At 35.9% G+C, this 19153-nt stretch overlaps 2 protein-coding genes across 5 annotated transcripts in view; one reads left to right on the forward strand and one right to left on the reverse strand.

The window, feature by feature from the left end:
* RHOQ (ras homolog family member Q) overlaps positions 1-9762 on the forward strand; it is a 40584-nt gene extending 30822 nt beyond the window's left edge. The window contains exons 3-5 of one of the 3 annotated variants that reach the window (XM_012473755.3): positions 2825-2989; positions 3298-3393; positions 7604-9762. In XM_012473755.3, coding sequence (XP_012329178.1) covers positions 2825-2989; positions 3298-3393; positions 7604-7759 — 417 coding nt within the window. In that variant the 3' untranslated portion in view covers positions 7760-9762. The other 2 variants (XM_012473754.3, XM_012473757.3) reach the window with 2 other exon arrangements.
* PIGF (phosphatidylinositol glycan anchor biosynthesis class F) overlaps positions 7953-19153 on the reverse strand; it is a 33443-nt gene continuing 22242 nt past the window's right edge. Inside the window, exons 6-7 of one of the 2 annotated variants that reach the window (XM_012473753.3) lie at positions 14385-14489; positions 7953-8260 (exon numbers count right to left, since the gene is read on the reverse strand). In XM_012473753.3, coding sequence (XP_012329176.2) covers positions 14415-14489 — 75 coding nt within the window. In that variant the 3' untranslated portion in view covers positions 7953-8260; positions 14385-14414. The remainder of the gene's footprint in view (positions 8261-14384; positions 14490-19153) is intronic. The other variant, XM_012473752.3, reaches the window with a different exon arrangement.

A 19153-nucleotide genomic window follows, 5' to 3' on the forward strand; every position in this document is an offset into this window, starting at 1 on the left:
AATTTTGTATTTTCAGTAGAGACAGGGTTTCGCCATATTGGCTATGCTGGTCTTGAACTCCTGACCTCAGGTGATCCACCCGCCTCAGCCTCCCAAAGTGCTGGAATTACAGGCGTGAACCACTGCACCTGGCCACTAACTGCCAGTTATTTAGCTAGAGATGACAGGCAGAAGGAGTTCATTTTAGATAGTTCAGACTTAAGAAGTAACATTTCTTTTCAAGAAGGTCTAAACATAACGTGTTTTTTTTTAATAACCCCAGTTCTTCACATTTTAGTTATTCAAACAAAATCTGCAATTTAAGAAATATCTAGAAATGATTGGTCTAATTGCCCTCCTTTGTGCCCACATGTCTCTCCCAAAGGAAAGTCAGGATTCACTGTGGTTATGAAAGGAATCTGTACAATATATTTACCTTCTGTAAAATATTTGGATTAATACTGTTAAGCATCTCTAGAGAACATAGCATTCAATTAGTTTTTATTTCTTGTCATCTCCCACTAGAGAAAGAGCACACACTTCTGTTTCCCTGAGGAGGTAAACTTGCTTGAAAAGTAAAATTTCCATGAAAATCTCTCATTTGGCTTTCTTAAATATAAATCTTTGTTGCATTTTAAATGTCTTAAGGCTAAGTGACTAATTAGCAGTAATAATATATCATTCTCTGTTATTCATCTGAAAATTGTATTGTCTCAAGATACCTGAGTTTTGTGTGTTTTGATGCCAGTTGTAGAAAATTTTATTTCTTACTAAAGGAGTTTCTTCGCTGTGGCTGGAGGGAGCTGCAAAGCTGGGGTGAGTGTGGGACTCATGGGACCCTGCATGGATTTGCAGGGTAAGAGAATCGGTTTCCCAGGGGATAAAGGATTTATGTTTAAGCATTGAGAGAGTTCTTTGATGTGCCAGGTGCTATGTGGAGTGCTTTAGTTACATTATTTCATTTATTCCTGATAATCCTGTGGGATAGATCCCCATTCCTATTTCTGTGAAAATTGGAAATCTAAATATGGATGAGGAGTGCTTTTTAATGAGAACACCCCATTTCCCGGCCATGCCAACTGCAGGTTGGCTCAGAAGTGTGGAGTTGCTGGGTGGGATGCTAAGATGAAATACTGTTTCTTTTTTTTTCTTTTATGGACTTGCAGTTTGAAACAGGCAGTAGGGCACAGAATGTACATATAAGGCACCCGATTGTACTGTTTAACACAAGCTGATTTTAAAGACGTATGTTTCCAAGAGTAGTCTTCCTCTAGTAACTGTCCGGGTGTGACGTGTTTCATAACCACCCTACTTGATTTCTTCATTACGAATTTCTTAACACCACAGCACTACTTTAGTTAAAGCCATTTAGTGGCTTCCACTTTAAAAAATAAAAGTGGCTGAAGATTGAGGGTGGCATTTCCCCTTGTGTCCTGTGATAGCCAACACCTGAGAAAGCTTTTAATGCCCACAGCTGCAGATTATAGGTGTGCCCTTCAAAGGCATCACAGAAAAACAGAAGGGTTACCCACCGGTCAAGCGTTTGAGTCAAGCGTGCTTGAGTTGAAAATTATATTAAGAAAAATGTCAGAAAATTGCATGAAAGGAAAATTGTTCCATGAGGGAAATACGACTGCTGAAACTCCAAGTGGAAGATGATGTTTTTAATATTCCCTTAGTTCCACATTTGTGTAGTTCTGTAGTGAAGTGAGTCGTTTAAGAGGGGAGGTGGCCCAGGCTAAAAATAAAGTTTCTTTGAAACCAGATGAGAGTCTAGCTATGCCAAAAATGGAATCCGGACTCTGTTCACTCTCGAGAATGTAAATAAGTAGAATTTTGTGTCACATAAAATAGTCTATGCAAAAAAGGATACTCACTGCCTTTTGTGATAGACTGAAATAACCATCAGGAGTATAGCTGCTCTGTGGACTTGAAGCAACAGTGTAAGATGATATGGGAGTCTAACATATTCTGATTTAGAAAGATGTCCAAGACAAAGAACGTGCAGAACAACAAGTACTGCATGATTTCACTGTATGGACAGAGGTAGGAGTATGTACAGTGACTGGTATGTTCATGCACAGAAAAAGAACTGGAAGAATCAACATGAAAATATTAGGTAGAGGGAATGGAAATTGGAGAGTAAAGGAGGATTTTGGTGGGTTTACTATATATGTTTCTCTCTAAATTTTTATACACACACACAATTACTAAAACTATAGAAACAAGGAAAGCAAAGCTTGACGGTCTCAGTGAAACTGTATAGTGATTAAGAGTATAGATTCTGGAGTAAAAACTGCCAGGATTCGAATCTCAGCTTCTTAACTTACTGGCTGTACATCCTTATACAAGTAATTTAACTTCTGTGCTTCAGTTTACTCAAATGAAAGTCAAGATTAAGGGTACTTGTGTCCTATTGTTGTTACAAGGATTAAGTAAGTAATCCATGAGAAAGCATATAGACTAGTGCCTGACACATAATATTCAGTGTGTATTAGTTGTTATAAATTATAATACTTAGGTAACATCTAGCTATATTCAATTCTTTGTGCAAACGTTTTAGTTAAAAATGTTTTTAGTGACAGCATTAATGATCACAATGTATTTTTCTGAAGTTTTCATTGTCATCGTTACAATATTGTCATTTTTTTTTTACCTCGCGCGTGTTCAGAACTTCACAAGGAAGAAGAACAAAAACAGAGTTATCTGATTTTATGTAGAGTGCCGTACATTCCACTAGTGGAGTACTCCTGAATTTGCATCTTTGACCATGTAATCTAATGTACGTATTATTAGTAAACTATAGAAATGTAAACACATAATGAGACCTTTTTTCGTTCTTTAGGAAGACTATGACCGTCTGAGGCCTTTATCTTACCCAATGACCGACGTCTTCCTTATATGCTTCTCGGTGGTAAATCCAGCCTCATTTCAAAATGTGAAAGAGGAGTGGGTACCGGAACTTAAGGAATACGCGCCAAATGTACCCTTTTTATTAATAGGAACTCAGGTATGTCCGATTTGATTTTCCGCATTTTAGAATAAGCTGTTTGCCTATATTAAGGGTTGCTCTCAGACAAACGGTCCCAAGGTTGAGCAAATGGTATAAGTGTTTAATGTTGGCTGCTAGTTAATGAGTTCTATCATATTTTTGGAAAAAATTGTACCAAAAGAAAGCAATTGTATTCCTGGTTTTTAAAAATTAAGTTCTTTTGTTTAATCTTTTTTTAGTATGTGGGGATTAAGTGGGATTACATGCTTTCATTTTTCTTTAAAGATTTGTAATATTATGGGACATTATTGCCCTTTCTTAATTAGATTGATCTCCGAGATGACCCCAAAACTTTAGCAAGACTGAATGATATGAAAGAAAAACCTATATGTGTGGAACAAGGACAGAAACTAGCAAAAGAGGTAATGGAACACTTAGAGAATTTAAGCATGAATGTAAAAGAAGCTAAGATAGCAATAGAAGCTAACATTTATTGTGCATTTATTGTATGCCAGGCACTGTGCTGAGTGCTTTACATGCATTATCTCATTTAATCCTTGCATGAACTCAGTGAGGTAGGTCTGTTTCCCCCGTTATACACAAGAGAGAGTGGAGGCTTGGAGATGTCAGATAATTAGCCCAAGACCCTGCGGGTAGTAAATGGCAGAGTTGGGTTTCAATCCAAAGCCTGACTCCAGGGCATAGGCTCTTACACCTGTGCTACATTGCCAACGGTATTTTCCTAAAAAGTCACATATAGAAGAAAGCATCAGAAATACATGTCACTACTTTCAGCCCTTCTTCATTACTTAACCATGTGCAGCGTGCCAAATCAGGTGTCTTGACTCACTGAGTGAGGTAGTGGAGCCACATAGGATGGCAGTTTAAATTTGTGGTTAAAACCAAAAAATGATGACTAGGTTTGAAAAGAAATGTATTGAAACTTCTCCAATCTTTTTATGAAAAAAGGATAGAAAGTACTAAAAGTCTAAAAATACCTATGACAGTGGTAGCTTATCTTCCTTCTTGCCCCAACACTAGGTTTACTTTTTGCCCTTTTTTCCCATTTGGCCTTAACATTATTGGATTGTTTTTTAAATGTTGTGATTGCAATATGACTTTTGTGGAAACAAACAGAAACTATATATGGTCTTTTAAAATGTACTATCAGGAAGCAAAAGAAAGCAAGTAAACTTTCTGGAGGACAGTTTTTCCTAAAGCAAAAGATAAATGGCTTTACTAACAAATCACTTCAGAAATGCCATGCATTCAATTTTGTAATCTTGGGGAGAGAAGGAATTTCTAAATGTCATAAAGATAAAAGTCATAAATGAATATAATTAATGATTTAACTGCATGAAAACTTAATACCACATCAGATGGCAGAAATAAAATGAAAAGTCATATAACCTGAGATGGATGACAGAAAAATGGGTTAACATCCTTAGTATACAGGAACCCCTTGCATATGAATTAATCAGAAGACACAGATCCCAATAGAAAAATGGACTAACAATGAAAAATTCACCCCAAAGTACAGATTGCCATTGAAGATAGGAAATATGTTCAAGCTTATTAGTAGTCAAATATAAGCTCAATTTGCACCTATAAAATTGGCAAAAAAATGAGAAATTAATTATAATACCCCCTGTTCCAAGGGTGTAGTAAATCGGACACTCTGTTGTACTATCGGTCATTGAATCAAAACAATCTTGACAATATACAAAATCCTTAAAATCATGGACAGTTTTGATCAAGAAATTCCATGTGTAAGAATTTATCCTAAGCAAATCATTAGGATGTTGGTCAAAGGGTACAGTGTTTAGTTAGACAGGATGAATATATTCTTGAGATATACTGCATAGCATGGTAACTACAGTTAATAATGGTGGTGCTGGGTATAGTGGCTCCACCTGTAATCCCAGCATTGCAAGGCCAAGGTGGGAGGATCATTTGAGCCCAGGAAGACCAGCCTGGGCAACATGGCGAAACCCCATCTCTACTCTATCAAAAAAAAAAAAATTAGCTGGTCATCATGGCAAGAGGATCACTTGAGCCGAGGAGGTGGAGTTTGCAGTGAGCCAAGATAGTGTCATTGCACTCCAGCCTGGATGACAGAGTGAGATCCTGTCTCAAGAAGAAAAAAAAAAGAAAAAGAAAAGAAAAAAAATAATGGGGGACTGCATATTTCAAAATTGCTAAAAAAATAAATTTTAAATGTTCTCACCACACAAAATGATAAATATTTGAGGTGATAGATATGTTAATTAGGTTGATTTAATCATTTCACTTGTGTGCGTATGTATATAGAAAACATTGCCTTGACGCCGGGCAAGGGGGCTCACACCTGTAATCCCAGCACTTTGGGAGGCCGAGGTGGGTGGATCACAAGGTCAAGAGATCAAGACCATCCTGGTCAACATGGTGAAACCCTGTCTCTACTAAAAATACAAAAAATGAGCTGGGCATGGTGGCGCGTGCCTGTAATCCCAGCTACTCAGGAGGCTGAGGCAGGAGAATTGCCTGAACCCAGGAGGCAGAGGTTGCGGTGAGCCAAGATCACGCCATTGCACTCCAGCCTGGGTAACAAGAGCGAAACTCTTGTCTCAAAAAAAAAAAAAAAAAAGAAAACATTGCCTTGTACCTCATAAATATATACAATTATACTTTGTCCATTTATAATATTTAATAAATTATTAGGGATGTGCTTAAAGAGATAGCTACAAAAATGCTGACTTGTTTATAATGGCAAAAATTCCCTGCATCTAGTAAACTTCACACTAAAGTATCTGTTCACATTTATTATGTAGTTAAAGGGAATAAAGTAGTTGCAAAACAGAATGATCCCGTTTCTAGACCCATCAGCATTTGGCACAGTTGCATCCTTCTTGAAACTTTCTTCACTTGTCCTCTCTTGGTTTTTCTCCCCTCTCATTGGCCTCTGCTCCATCTCTTCATCTCCTTGGTCCCTGGTTGGAGGGCCCCACGGATGAGCACTGAGCTTCATGGATGTGGCTTCTTCTACAGCCACACTTCCTAGGCCTAAATGATCTTCTGTCAGTTGTGGTGCGGCTTGAACAGTCTGCAACCATACATTCCTAGATTTCCATCTCCAGCCTGGACCTCTTTCCTAAATTCTCAATTTGGTTATTCAGCTGTTTACTCAACAAGTCCATCTAGGCAGTTGAGTATCTCAAAATTAACATGTCTAAAATATGATTCCTAATTTTACCCTCCAAGCCTGTCCTCCCTTTTGACCAGTTACTCAGGTCAAAAGCCTTCAGCTGGACGCGGTGGCTCACACCTGTAATCCCAAAACTTTGGGAGGCCAAGGCGGCGGATAACTTAGGTCAGGAGTTTGAGACCAGCCTGACCAACATGGAGAAACCCCATCTCTACTAAAAATACAAAATTAGCCGGGTGTGGTGGTGCATGCCTGTAATCCCAGCTACTTGGGAGGCTGAGGCAGGAGAATCGCTTGAACCCAGGAGGCGGAGGTTGCAGTGAGCCAAGATCTTGCCATTGCACTCCAGCCTGGGCAACAAGAGTGAAACTCTGTCTCAAAAAAAAAAAAAAAAAAAGCCCTGAAGTCATACTTGACCTTGCTCTTTCTCACATACCATGTCTAGCTCTTCAGCACAACATACCTTCAGAACATATCCAGAATCCAGACACTTTTTTCTACCTTTTCCTCTGTCACCTGATCCAGGCCTCCTCCATCTCTGGCCTGCTTTACTGGAATAGCTTCCACTCACCTTTCTGCTTCTGTCTATGCCCCATGATCATCTGTTCTCAACACAGCAGCCAGGTAAGTCTTAAAAATGTAAGCCCAATCATGTCACTGCTCTGCTCAGAAAACCAGTGGATCCCCAGCTCAGACTAAAGGCCAGAGTCCACACTGTGGCCTACAAGTCCCTATTCCCTCTCTGCCTTACTCATTGTTCCCCAGGCCTGCTGGTCTCCTTGCTGTTCCAAGTTCTACTTGAGAACCTCTGTATTTTTGCTGCTCCCTCTGCTTGGAATGTTCTTCCCTATAGCCATCATTCATTCTTTCACTCTTTTCAGGTCTCTGCTCAAATATCACTTCCTTAGTGTGATACTGTTCCTTGACTTCTCCAGGCATGCTTCTGCATCAGGATCTACCTGCCTGGAGCTCTTCCCCTAGATATCCCTCACTGCTCAAACTTCCCCATTGAGAAGCTTCCCTCGACCACCACTACCACTGTCCTCAGCACTCTCCGCCTCCCTCACTCTGCTTTCCCCACAGCATTTGCCACCATCTGCTGTCTTCCCTCTGGCATGCCTCTCACCCAGATGTCAGCACATGTTGGCGCCACACAGCAGGGACTCTGCTCTTTTGTTCATTGACATATCCCCAGGACCTAAACAGTGCTAGGCATATAGTAGATACCCAGTAAATAAGTGATGAATGAAATAATTTTTAATAGAAAAAGTCTGGAAGGACATATACTAGTATTTTAAAATCCCCTCTGGGGGATTATGAACATAGATGATGAATATATTCTTTTTGCATAGCTGTATTTTGTATTTTCTTTATAATGATGTATTTATATCATGCCAATTATATAAACATGATTTTATATATTTGTGATTTTTTTTTCTCCCTCCCAGATAGGAGCATGCTGCTATGTGGAATGTTCAGCTTTAACCCAGAAGGGATTGAAGACTGTTTTTGATGAGGCTATCATAGCCATTTTAACTCCAAAGAAACACACTGTAAAAAAAAGAATAGGATCAAGATGTATAAACTGTTGTTTAATTACGTGAGAAACATCTTCAGTGGCCAAGGAAACTGTCCATTTCTCTCAGAAAGCATATGAAATGCTACCCAGACCTTTTATAGCTAATGAAGCAGTTCCAAACTTGAAAGAAAACAAAACCTGTCCTTAGAATTCTATAAAGTTTATTAAGAATGTTCCTTAAAGGTCTAAGAAGCAGTAAACAGCAGCTGAAGCCACAATCTATTATAAATACTTTATTTCAACTAGAAGGTACAATCTCTCAGGGGTTTCATAGTTTAAAAAGCTACAATCACATCATATTGTAACTACATAAAAAACAGTGCTGTAAATGGAACTGCCTTGGCTTTGACCATACACATTTCTGCACAGCCCTTACAGAATCTGCACAAGGAAATATCTCCCTTTGCTCCAGTTAATTGTTCTTGTATGTAAGTTGCTTTCTATTCCAGTATATCCAGAGTGGTGAAATAACAAGGCCAGCCACATAGCCAAAGGTCGCTCCAAGCGTACAGGAGATGGGCCATACCTGAGGAGAGAATGTATGAGATCAAAAAAGAACAAATGTTTTATTATTACTTGAGCACAAGTGTAACCTAAATATTTCTATATTAAAGCTTAATGTGCTTTCTTAAAGAATGCCAAAAGTGTAATAAGGTCATAATTGCATTTACCATGAACACTAAAAATGTACACATTTTAGTTAATGTGCATTAAACTGTAACAAGGCTTCTGGCAATTGTAGATTTAGTTTGATGCTCCCCAAAGTGCATGAGACACATGCTAAAATTACAAATTAAAATTTTGGGTCAGACTTTGCCATAATGCTGGACTCAATTTAGCTCTCTGAACTAGTTGGTAATTTTTTTTTTTAAATTCCCACATTGGCTGTGTACATCAAATGAAATGAGAAGTGTGTATGCTGACCAAACCACAAGAAACTTTGTGTTAAGGAGGAAAGACCTAGAATCCAAGCATGTTACATGAAAATTATAACAGAGCAGCTGCTTCCACCTTTGAGATATAGATGTTGGAACCACAGCAGAAGTTATAGAATGACAACTTATATACACACCTGGAATGTAAGTTAAACACAATACCAGCTTCCAGAGACCCATTTTCTCCAGCCTCACTCTGCTTAAGTGAGGTAATTAATGTTAATTTATTTCATCTACAAGCAGTGCATGTGTTAGTCCCTAAGTGAAAGGCTCTGCTTAAAAAAAAAAAGTTGGAGAAAAGTTTCCATGTTTTTCTGTGAAGCTTATTTGGTACACTGGAGCCACTTCTAATCTTTTTCTGGGGGAACAGGCCATAGAACTGTGTTAGAGGTGAACCATCTTAATTGCTAGTTCTATTACCTAATTCAGCTTCCTTGTTTGGTCTGCTGTGGATCTGCCTTATTGAAAATGCCAAGCATAAGATAATGGTGTTAGACAAAGCTTCATTGTGAACAACCTAGCAGTTTAGAGAAACAATCTCATCTATACATTTTTTTCTAGCCTTTCTTACATTTAAACTTGCTGTTGCCTAAGTTATGATTTTTTAAATGTCTTTGGTGGATTTCTGTTAATTCACATGACTTGAGCTTACAGCTATGTCTATCGCACAGATTGGGTAATGGAACACTAAACTTTTATACTTGAAAATGACAGCCTTAAATGCTCATATCAGTCACAAATCTAGGATGTACTGTCTTGTTGTATGTGAGCTTTGTAGAGATTTTTAAAAATATAAGCATCACCTTCCCATTGAAGAGTGGAGAGAGTCTACTGGATGACTCGTCAGGAACTTTCTCTCAGAATCGGACATTTGGATGTCTTCTTTCTTCCAAGAAATGGTGGTTCACATTAAGTATCATGGCCTTATGTATGCTCAAATGGAATCTTATGTAACTTTCTTATTTAATTTTGGTCTGCTATTTTTAGATAAAATTGAAACGAATTGTATAAATCAATTAACATATTAGCTAAGTTGTCCAACACATGGTATAAAAGAATTACAACAGTAAACTATTATACATTTCCAACTTGCCTTTGGGGATTTATGAGGATTTTTTGGGGAGAGGGGGTCAAATTCATCTCTGAAACCCTTCACACTTGGTTTACTAGCCATTCAAAGTTAAAGTCTAGAATTTGTCCTGCTGTAACAGAAGTGGATTAGGAATTTGTCAACACAAACTGGTGTCACCTGTTTCTTGACTGAGCGTTCGTTTCCTCATTATAAATATGGGAGGTAGAAGAGAGATCTCCAACATCTCTCCCATTTATCAACTCTTAGGATTCTCTTCTTTCTTATTCTTAATAATCATTGTTGGACATTACCTTTTCAGTTTCACATTCTCAAGATGGTAAAAATCATGTATATAGATTATCAGAACTCTAAGCAAAAATGACTATCTCATCTGAACTTGAGGTGCCTTAAGTACTCTACTGACCTTGATGGGGTTTGGAGTTCTCCATTGCTTATCAAGAGCTTTTTAATTGCTTTGGTTCTTTAGTATTTCTTTTTGCAAAAATCCTTCCTGCCACTTTAACTAAAAACCAAAGATTTGTTTTCTATCCATAAGCAGCCTATAGAAAAATTGCCTTATTTTCAGAAGCATGTCTTCATTAAAAGCTTAGGTTTCAATAGAAATTCGGACTAATCATTGAAATGACTATTTCAAACTAGTGAAATATGTGGGAAATAAAATGCTTCAAAAATATTTTATTGACATAAATTTTGCTAGTGAATACAAATACATTGCCTCAAATAAGGCCATGTATGAATCAACTTACAAGAAATTTGTAGTTAATCACTTTTTGCATATAGAAAATTAGTTCTAAAGTTCTTAAAAATAAATTTAGGGGCTGTACCTGAAATCTTATATAATACTTTGCTTACACCCTTGTTTTATCTCCACAGGCACATTTTAGGTTAGCTCATGGTGAATTCTATTTACAATAAGTAGAGTTTGGATTCATGGGTTTTGTTATGAATTATCTTAGTTACTTTAGACACTGTTTCCATTTGATTTTTAACTATTTAAAATACCAAATTAAATACCAGTTTGTTGGTTGTTGCTTTTAAATGATTGTTACTTTAACAGTGTCCCTTCCTAACGCATGGGGTTACAAATAAAACACCATGCATAGTTTACTATCTACGGAAAGCACTGAACTTTTTACCTTAGTAGTTTTCATTTACTGTCCTATGTAAACATTTGGGATAATACTCTTTCCTTTGTTTCTTTAGGCTGAGAGTCTACTAATCATTGGCAAAGTATGAGTCCCTATACTCTTAAAAAAAGCTTACTCTTATAGGGAGAATAGTAATCCCTCATGAATCCGAGCTAGATTCCAATTTGGGTTACTAAATTATATTTTAATCATTTTGTAATTTCAGTATGGCTCTTTATTCTCAAACACATACATACCACCACACACATTCTTTAAACAGCTGCCAAACCTCACCTCCAACAGAATGCCAAAAATGAAATGTTGGTTAAAAAGTTTTGTCTAATGAAGGGTTATGGCTTGGAACACTTGGCTATTCATGTTATGTAAATCAAGAAGTCCATGCCATCAGCAAATTAAAATGTTGGACTGGCTTTGAGGACTGTTAATGATGGGTCAGGCTTTGTACTTAAAGGAGTATCTGCTTGGCTTTCCTGAAATAAGCATTTCTTAATTTTAACACTGTCATTTTTTAAAAGAATTTCTTTAAGGGCAGTTTTCATGATTTTTTAAGATCAAAATAGGGAACAACAGAAGGAGGGAGGCTGTCCACTAAGAACTATTCCTCAAGCAATTTCCTACTAAATTTCTTCTGATTTTTATAAAAATTTTAAAACTACACTATGGCAACAGAATTCACTTGTCAATCCTAGCTTAATCATGTATTTTCATAATTAGATCCTAACATTTTCCTTTAAAACTATTTCCTTATCTCACATACAGAAATGTTTCTATTCAAAATTCTTCGTGCCACAAATAGAATTTTTTTTAAATGGTATCTATTAAACAGATAATTCAGCTGCATCGCTATAAATATTTCTCCAAATTATGGTAATCTGGGATGGCTTTATATAGTTATCTTACTTTGTTTAAAGAAAATAGAAAACTTAGAACAAACACATTCATGTAAAGGAAGTCATTCACATGTGTTTGCCATCAAAATGACAATCAAGTTTTTTATAAATTTAAATTTTTTTTAGCCAGTAAATAGAAGAAACAACCTATGCTGTATAATCAAATATATTACAACTCAATTACCAATAAGAAAAAAAATCTAGTGGTACATCAGATGTTAAGTGACCTTGACCAGCTCATTTTAACATATGAGCCTCAGTTTCCCAATCTACAAACCAGGGACAGAAGTACCTACTATACTTAAAATGCAGGGCTGAAGTAATCTCTTAAAATTGGTCATAAAAGCTATAAAGTACCATGTACCGGTATTCTGTGTATTACATGTTGTAACTTGAAAAAATTAAACTTACATTAACACTAAGTATTTCTTCGGTCACAGACGAAGTAATAAGTAGAACTGTAATAACCGTAGTAAGTAGAACGGGCAGTTTAGAACAAATAGTTCATGAGTAATGTTATACTGTGTGGTAGGAACTATTCCCTTACCCTTGCAAAGCAATCATCTTTAATACATGCTGTTCTTCACATGGAATGTCTGTTACAAGAGCAAACTCAAGAGCTGTACAACATACTGGCATTATGTTAGCCATCTGTAGCCTCACCTCAAAAGGAGAAATGATTCCCTGCTGCTAGCTGTCATTTTTCATAAATTTTAAGCAGCAAAATAAGTACAAATAGTGGTTTTAAACTAGTCATTTGTAGGCATTTGTGTTAATTTTTAAAGCCTCATATGAATTACTCCACTCGTTCAAAACTATTTATTGAGCCCCTACCTTAACCCAGCAGTTAAAGGTGCAAACCAAGATTAGATTATTTAATTTTGGGTACATTTTAATATAAATTCTTAAAAATATGTGTTCCTAAATAAAAATAAAATAAATATGTGTTCCAAATAAAAAAAAGTTACTTATAATTTTGGGGGAGATTTACTCTGTCACAGATAATATAGAAAAACTGACCTATCTGCAAGTCAGAACACCTAGAGACATTTAGAACAACTCACAATCATTATGATTACTGTCTCTCTCTCTCCAGATAAAAAGGAAAATAAAACCCAGGCAGCGCATTCTCAATCTCATGAGCTACTTTTCAGTCTGTTTGTTTTGTTGATTGTGCTTATCACAAATTTGCATTTGCATGACTGAGAGAGTTCATCCAAAGCCTGCTGACCTACTGGTTATAAATAATCATTTATATTCTCCAAAATTGGCCTTGAACAGTATGTTTTTCCAGATATTCCCAAAGTAAATGCTATTGTCTGATACGGGAATATATGCACAAATGAACCTACTCATTGGGATACATTTCTTTAGTTAAAAACTGCACTGATCCATGTATACACTCCTGTGACTAAGAATACTATTTTAGTAACAGTTATTTGTGGAAGAGTGTATAGTTTCTGGTCTGGAATTCTTGTCAAAATGACACTAAAAGGTCCTGGTCACAACTCAGGCAAATGAGTTAACTTGGCCAGCATTATTCTCTCTCATGTGGAAGTCCTATAAGCAGAGCATTATCAACATCATTACCCTACAATGAACACACCTTTTAAATCCAAAATTATTTCATGCCAGTTAAGTGTTAACACATTTTTCTCATGCTTGAAACATATAAACCATATTCATATAAGTGAATATTTTATTTTGGTCTAAAACACAGTATAATCCTTTTGGTAATGGAAATACCAGTTAACATCAAGACATGCAGCTCTTCAATCAATCAAATCCATAATCTTAGTTTTAATCTCCCTCCAGCATTTTGGAGTAATCCATGTAGTTATAATCCTATGATTTCTAGTTTCAACTTATAATTATCTGTGGCATCTGTGACTTCAGGAAATGAATACACATATTTCACAAGTATTAAGTTTTTAACCTGGTAAAACTGGAAAAAAAAAAAAAGAAAACCCAAAGATTTTTAAATACAACAATGACTCATTTATCTGGTGTCTGATGGGAGTAAGTACAAATATTTTAAAACAATTTTAAATTGTTTCAAAGACAATCTCAGGTGTCTAAACTTCAAAACTCCAAATTCAGTTATTTAAAATACTTTGTATCAATTTTGCTTTTTACCTTTTTAAGAAATAAGTATCCTAGAAGAGGCTTATTTGGTTCAAATCTTTTTAAAGATTGTAGCACTGAAGGGCCATAGATTAAAGGTATGTGTGGATTTGTTAGGGACAAAAGCATTGCATATTAGCTTTAAATATTATCCTACAAATAAATTATGGCCTAAAATACAGATACCACCAGAGTGGTCAAGGCACTTAATGGAAATAATGTGGGGAAAGAAATGCAATATAATAACTACTTAAGCTATTCCAAAGGGACCTAAGCTATGACCATTTTTTAAAAAGAATAGCTATGTTTTAATCTCCAGCAATGAAAAGAATCAAGGTGCATTGGGGCTGTCATGTGAATCTTAAGTCTTCCTCTTCCCCGCTGAGTAATGCTAAGCAAGATGTGTACTCCTCCCCTCTCACTTTGACTTGCTAGTGTATAAAATGGGAATGAAACCTACCTTGCACTACGGTTGTCAGGATTAAGTTATTCATATGACAGTGCCAAGCCCCATGCAGGATACATGGAGAGATCTACAAATGCTATGTTTTCTTTCTCCTGTCATCTGAAATGTCAGACAGGATTGAAAATTATGTGAAATCCAAATACCCTAAATCGGTATAACTAAATACCAGAGAAATAGATAAATTAACAGTCCACTCTACCAACTGAAAGACTGCTGGGCAGAAAAAATAAACAAACTGAGACAATTAACATAGTCTCTAATATATGAGAACTCAACGGAATTTGCATTTTTTTGGAAGGCTAAAAATATAGTCATGAAACTATTTCTTTCTAGGTCACAAATGCCTGTAACATTAATTAAGCAATAACCACCTGTCAGGTACTAAGTATTTTAGAAGGATTTTATTATTTCATCCTCACTAGCAAGTGACAGAGCCAGGATTGAACCCAGTAATCTGATGCCAGAACTCCTAATCATCATGTTATCTGCCTACCCATTAGTAAAACATGTGAGTTTTAAAACCTCATGGTCAATTTCCTGTGCTCAGAATAACCAACCTTTCTTAACCTTCCAGTAATTTTTTATAACATGAAATACTAGGCATATTTTGATAAGACATTTTCCAGATGAAAACCTCTCAACTACATGTTCTATGAAATACTTACAGCATATTAAATCTAAATCACAGTTCAAATCTAAATTATTATTAATTAAGTTCCAGTCCTGGGTGTATTTAAGTATCTGTTACATTTACTTACACTGAACATATGCTTTGCATCCAGTAACAACAACAAATACTTGATTAGCTATTTAGTTACAGCAGATAATCAAGTTATAAGGTTTTCTGTGCCTAAATATTTATTTTGTCAGTAACTATAAGCTTTCTCTAGAAGTGAAAAAGGCTATCTGGATTATGGTAATTCAAATATTTGTTTTCTTGCTGAGATTTTAAGGCAAATAATTAACGAAGAGAAGTAAGATGACTTTCAAATATTAAAACAACAACAAAGATGACCAACAGTATAATGGGTAGCTACCCTACCATATGCTCTTTAACCACATTCCCTTGCTGTCTTCTGCAAAAGAAAGGCTTCCCCCACTATAAAGACGCCTAATCTTTCATCACTTGCCATTACTTAAAATCACTTAAGATTTATATTAAGTTTAAAAAGTTTTTCATTGAGATCACATATTTTCAGTGGGCCTTTCCAGTCATTTAATGAAAAAATTATTTTAAACATAAAAATATGCTTGAAATAGCTCATTACAGAATCCACATCATTATAATCTTATGCTTGGCCTCAGGAATGTTATACAATGATTTGAGTTCAAAGTAAAGAAAACTGCATTAAAACATGGAATAGATTTTGTCGGGTTTTTGTGTTTGTGTGCATGTGTATGATTGTGTGCATGTGTGTGATTTTAAAGGTATAATAGCTTAACCAGATATTCCTGTTTCTCTGACTGGAATGTAAATAATACCAGAACACAATCCAGAAAAGCTTGCTTTACCACAAACAGATCAAATCTGTATTGGGCCATGAGGAACACAGAACAAGAATCTCTTCTTAATACATGTTCTATTTAAGATAATAAAGTGTATACTGTACTGTTTTCTCATGAAATTTTGCTCTAGCAAACTCTCCATTTTTAGGAAATGCCATATTCCCTTATCTGATTTACTGCTTCTCTAGGAGATTCTGTTCTGTGTAGTTAGAATTATTAAAAAATAACAATAACAAAAAACCTTATTTGATGAAAATAAAAAGTGAAAAAAAAAACCTCATTTCTTTAGTAAATAACTGCAAAAAGGGCAAGGGGCAGATAAGTGCTATATGAATAAAAGATTTTTAATTATACATCAATTCTGTCATTCCCTCAACAATACATTTCATAATTTAAAAGGATTACAGTGACTACATGGGTCATTAACTTGGAATACTCTAAAAACAACCCAATGGTAAAGATAATTACATGGCCAGTAATATTCTAGCTGAATGAAACACTCTTAATGGAAACCAGCACTTGCCATGTATTTAAATTAGATTTAAAATTAAATTAGATTTTCAGTTAGCTAGAAAATCTTAAAAGTCAGTAATTCAAATGGAAACTTTACATTAATTTAAAAAGTAATACCATCAATTTGGATCCAGTTCACCCTTATTGTTAACAAGCACTGAGGTAGAAAAATGAGTCATCAGCTAAAAGCCTGAACAATCTCAGAATGGATAATTGAATTGTAAATAATTAAGATATATATTTTCTAAGCAAACAAACACATATTTTATAAAGCACATATATTCCCCTTAATTCAGTTTCTACTTCACTGTCTCGTAAACAAAAAACTTAAATTACGTGCAATATATCAAACTTTTACACTATAAAATATTCCATCTATATACAAAATGATACATTGGTTATATATTACCTTTCCAACTCTTTAAAGCTGATGTCCCACAGTGCTTTATTTATCAATACTTTGTATTGAGATTTAATTGCATTACTTGAAAGTAATGAATCTGCACAGTTTAAAACAATTTTCTGCGTATGCTTTTCAATGATTTTGATTGTCCTCCAATTTAGAAATCACTGCCACTCTGTTGAATGGCATTAAGTATGAATGACTTCTATAAGATGTCAACTTAAGCACAGATGAATCCCTATCTCCCAGTGATCACTGAGATGGCCAAAGAAATATAAAGGAAAACTTCACTAGCACTAAAAACTTGGGATGGGTATTGGTGACGCTACACACCCCAAACCTCCAAGGATTTCTCTAACACAGTGTATGAAGAGTTAAAACAGGGAAGGGCAAACCCAACAGAATTACTAAACATGAAAGAACAATTTGACTTTCGGGGAGACACAAAATCTAACTGAAAGCACAAAGAATGGACCTAAAAGTAGGCAGTTATGTTCAAGGCACAGAGTCTGGATCCCACATTTGACAAAAAGACTTAATTCAGCAATTCATTACCTAGGACTTTACCCTACAGAGAAAATTGGACAAATATGCAAAGATGTATGTTTAAGTATGACAACAACTGTATTTGGTAATAAAATATTACTAATAGTGAAATGGGAAATGACCTAAACATTCTTTAATAAAAAAACTGGTATAATATTTTACACAAATAATGAAATATTACATATATGTAAGTTTTCACTGACATAGAATGAGCTCCATAATATACTGCTGAGGGGAAAAAAGATTAAAAAGAACAGGAATATTATGGTTACATACATGGAGAGAGACAGCTGCAAAAATTATCACCAAAAGCAAATGGAGTTTTCCTCTGGGTGGTTGGCGAGGAAAGTAACTAATATTGCTTAAATTTTCTAAATAAATATATCTTTGTGATCAGAAAAAAATTCTCTTCATGTTGGAAAAAGAAAGCACATCTATTTTTTCATGCCATAATTCTTTTGAGGAGTTATTACCTTAAGAAAATAATTAGAAAAATTCATGAAGCTACTGATTCAAAGACTTTATCACAGCAGTGTTTACCATTGTAAAATATTGGCAATAATCTAAATAATATTGAATTTGTTAAATAAGTATATAATTGCATACTACAAAGTCATTAATATTAAGATACAGTCATCACCGTAAATTTAGTGACCTTGAGAATGTTACATACCCTCTAGGTGTCAGTTTCCTCATCTGTAAAATGGATATAAAAAGAGCACTTATCTCACAGTGCTTTACCTAGCATATCAGCTTTAACTTATTGTGATAGGAGAGGAACAATCTGATGTCTGTGAGCTTTCTTGATAACATAGGCTGCTGCTTCATAAATACCTTGCTATCTGCTTCTAAAAATTTCAAGATGAACATTCAATTTGACCACCCATCAAGTTCAGAAAATATGAATCTAAGACCACAAGGGCAGTAAAAATCAAAGTTGAAAATAGGACATTTCTGTAAGTATTAGCCTAATTTTAAAAAATTCCTACACTGGCTGGGCTCACAGCAAGTGAGACTACAGGCACACACCTGTTGTAGTCCCAGTCACTTGGGAGGCTGAGGCAGGAGGATCATTTGGGCCCAAGCATTGGAGGCAGCCTGGGCAAGATAGTGAGAACCTGTCTTTTTCTTTTTTTGAGATGGAGTCTTGCTCTGACGCCCAGGCTGGAGTGCTGTGGCACAATCTCGGCTCACTGCATCCTCCGTCTCCCGGGTTCAAGCGATTCTCCTGCCTCAGCCTCCCGAGTAGCTGGGACTTACAGGTGTGTGCGACCTCACCAGGCTAATGTTTTTGTATTTTTAGTAGAGATGGGGTTTCACCTTGTTAGCCACAATGGTCTCAATCTCCTGACCTCATGATCTGCCATCTCAGCCTCCCAAAGTGCTGGGATTACAGGCATGAGCCACCGTGCCTGGCCTGAACCTTTTTTTTTTTTTTTTAAATAAACAAATCGCCGGGCGCTGTGGCTCACACCTGTAATCCCAGCTCTTAGGGAGGCAGAGGTGGGAGGATAGCTTGAGCCCAGGAGTTTGAGATGTGCCTGGGCAATATAGCGAGAGCCCGTTCTCCACAAAAAGGAAAAAAACAAAAAGACAAAAAAAAAAAAAGGGTACCACTATATATAATCACAAAATAAGCCTGTTTATTCATCTGTACATGTGCAAAAAATAGTGCTAGAAGATAAAACCAGGCCTACTTGGATGCCTGTGGCACTGGGACAGTCCCCAATAAGAAGCTGCGTAGGTTACAGTGACTGAGAAAATTAGTATCCCTACTTAATTGAACAACAAAACA

This window comes from Aotus nancymaae, unplaced genomic scaffold (genome assembly GCF_030222135.1).
Source record: "Aotus nancymaae isolate 86718 unplaced genomic scaffold, 86718_ANA_hifiasm-v0.15.2.pri h1tg000057l, whole genome shotgun sequence".
In the NCBI taxonomy this organism is placed as follows: domain Eukaryota; kingdom Metazoa; phylum Chordata; class Mammalia; order Primates; family Aotidae; genus Aotus; species Aotus nancymaae.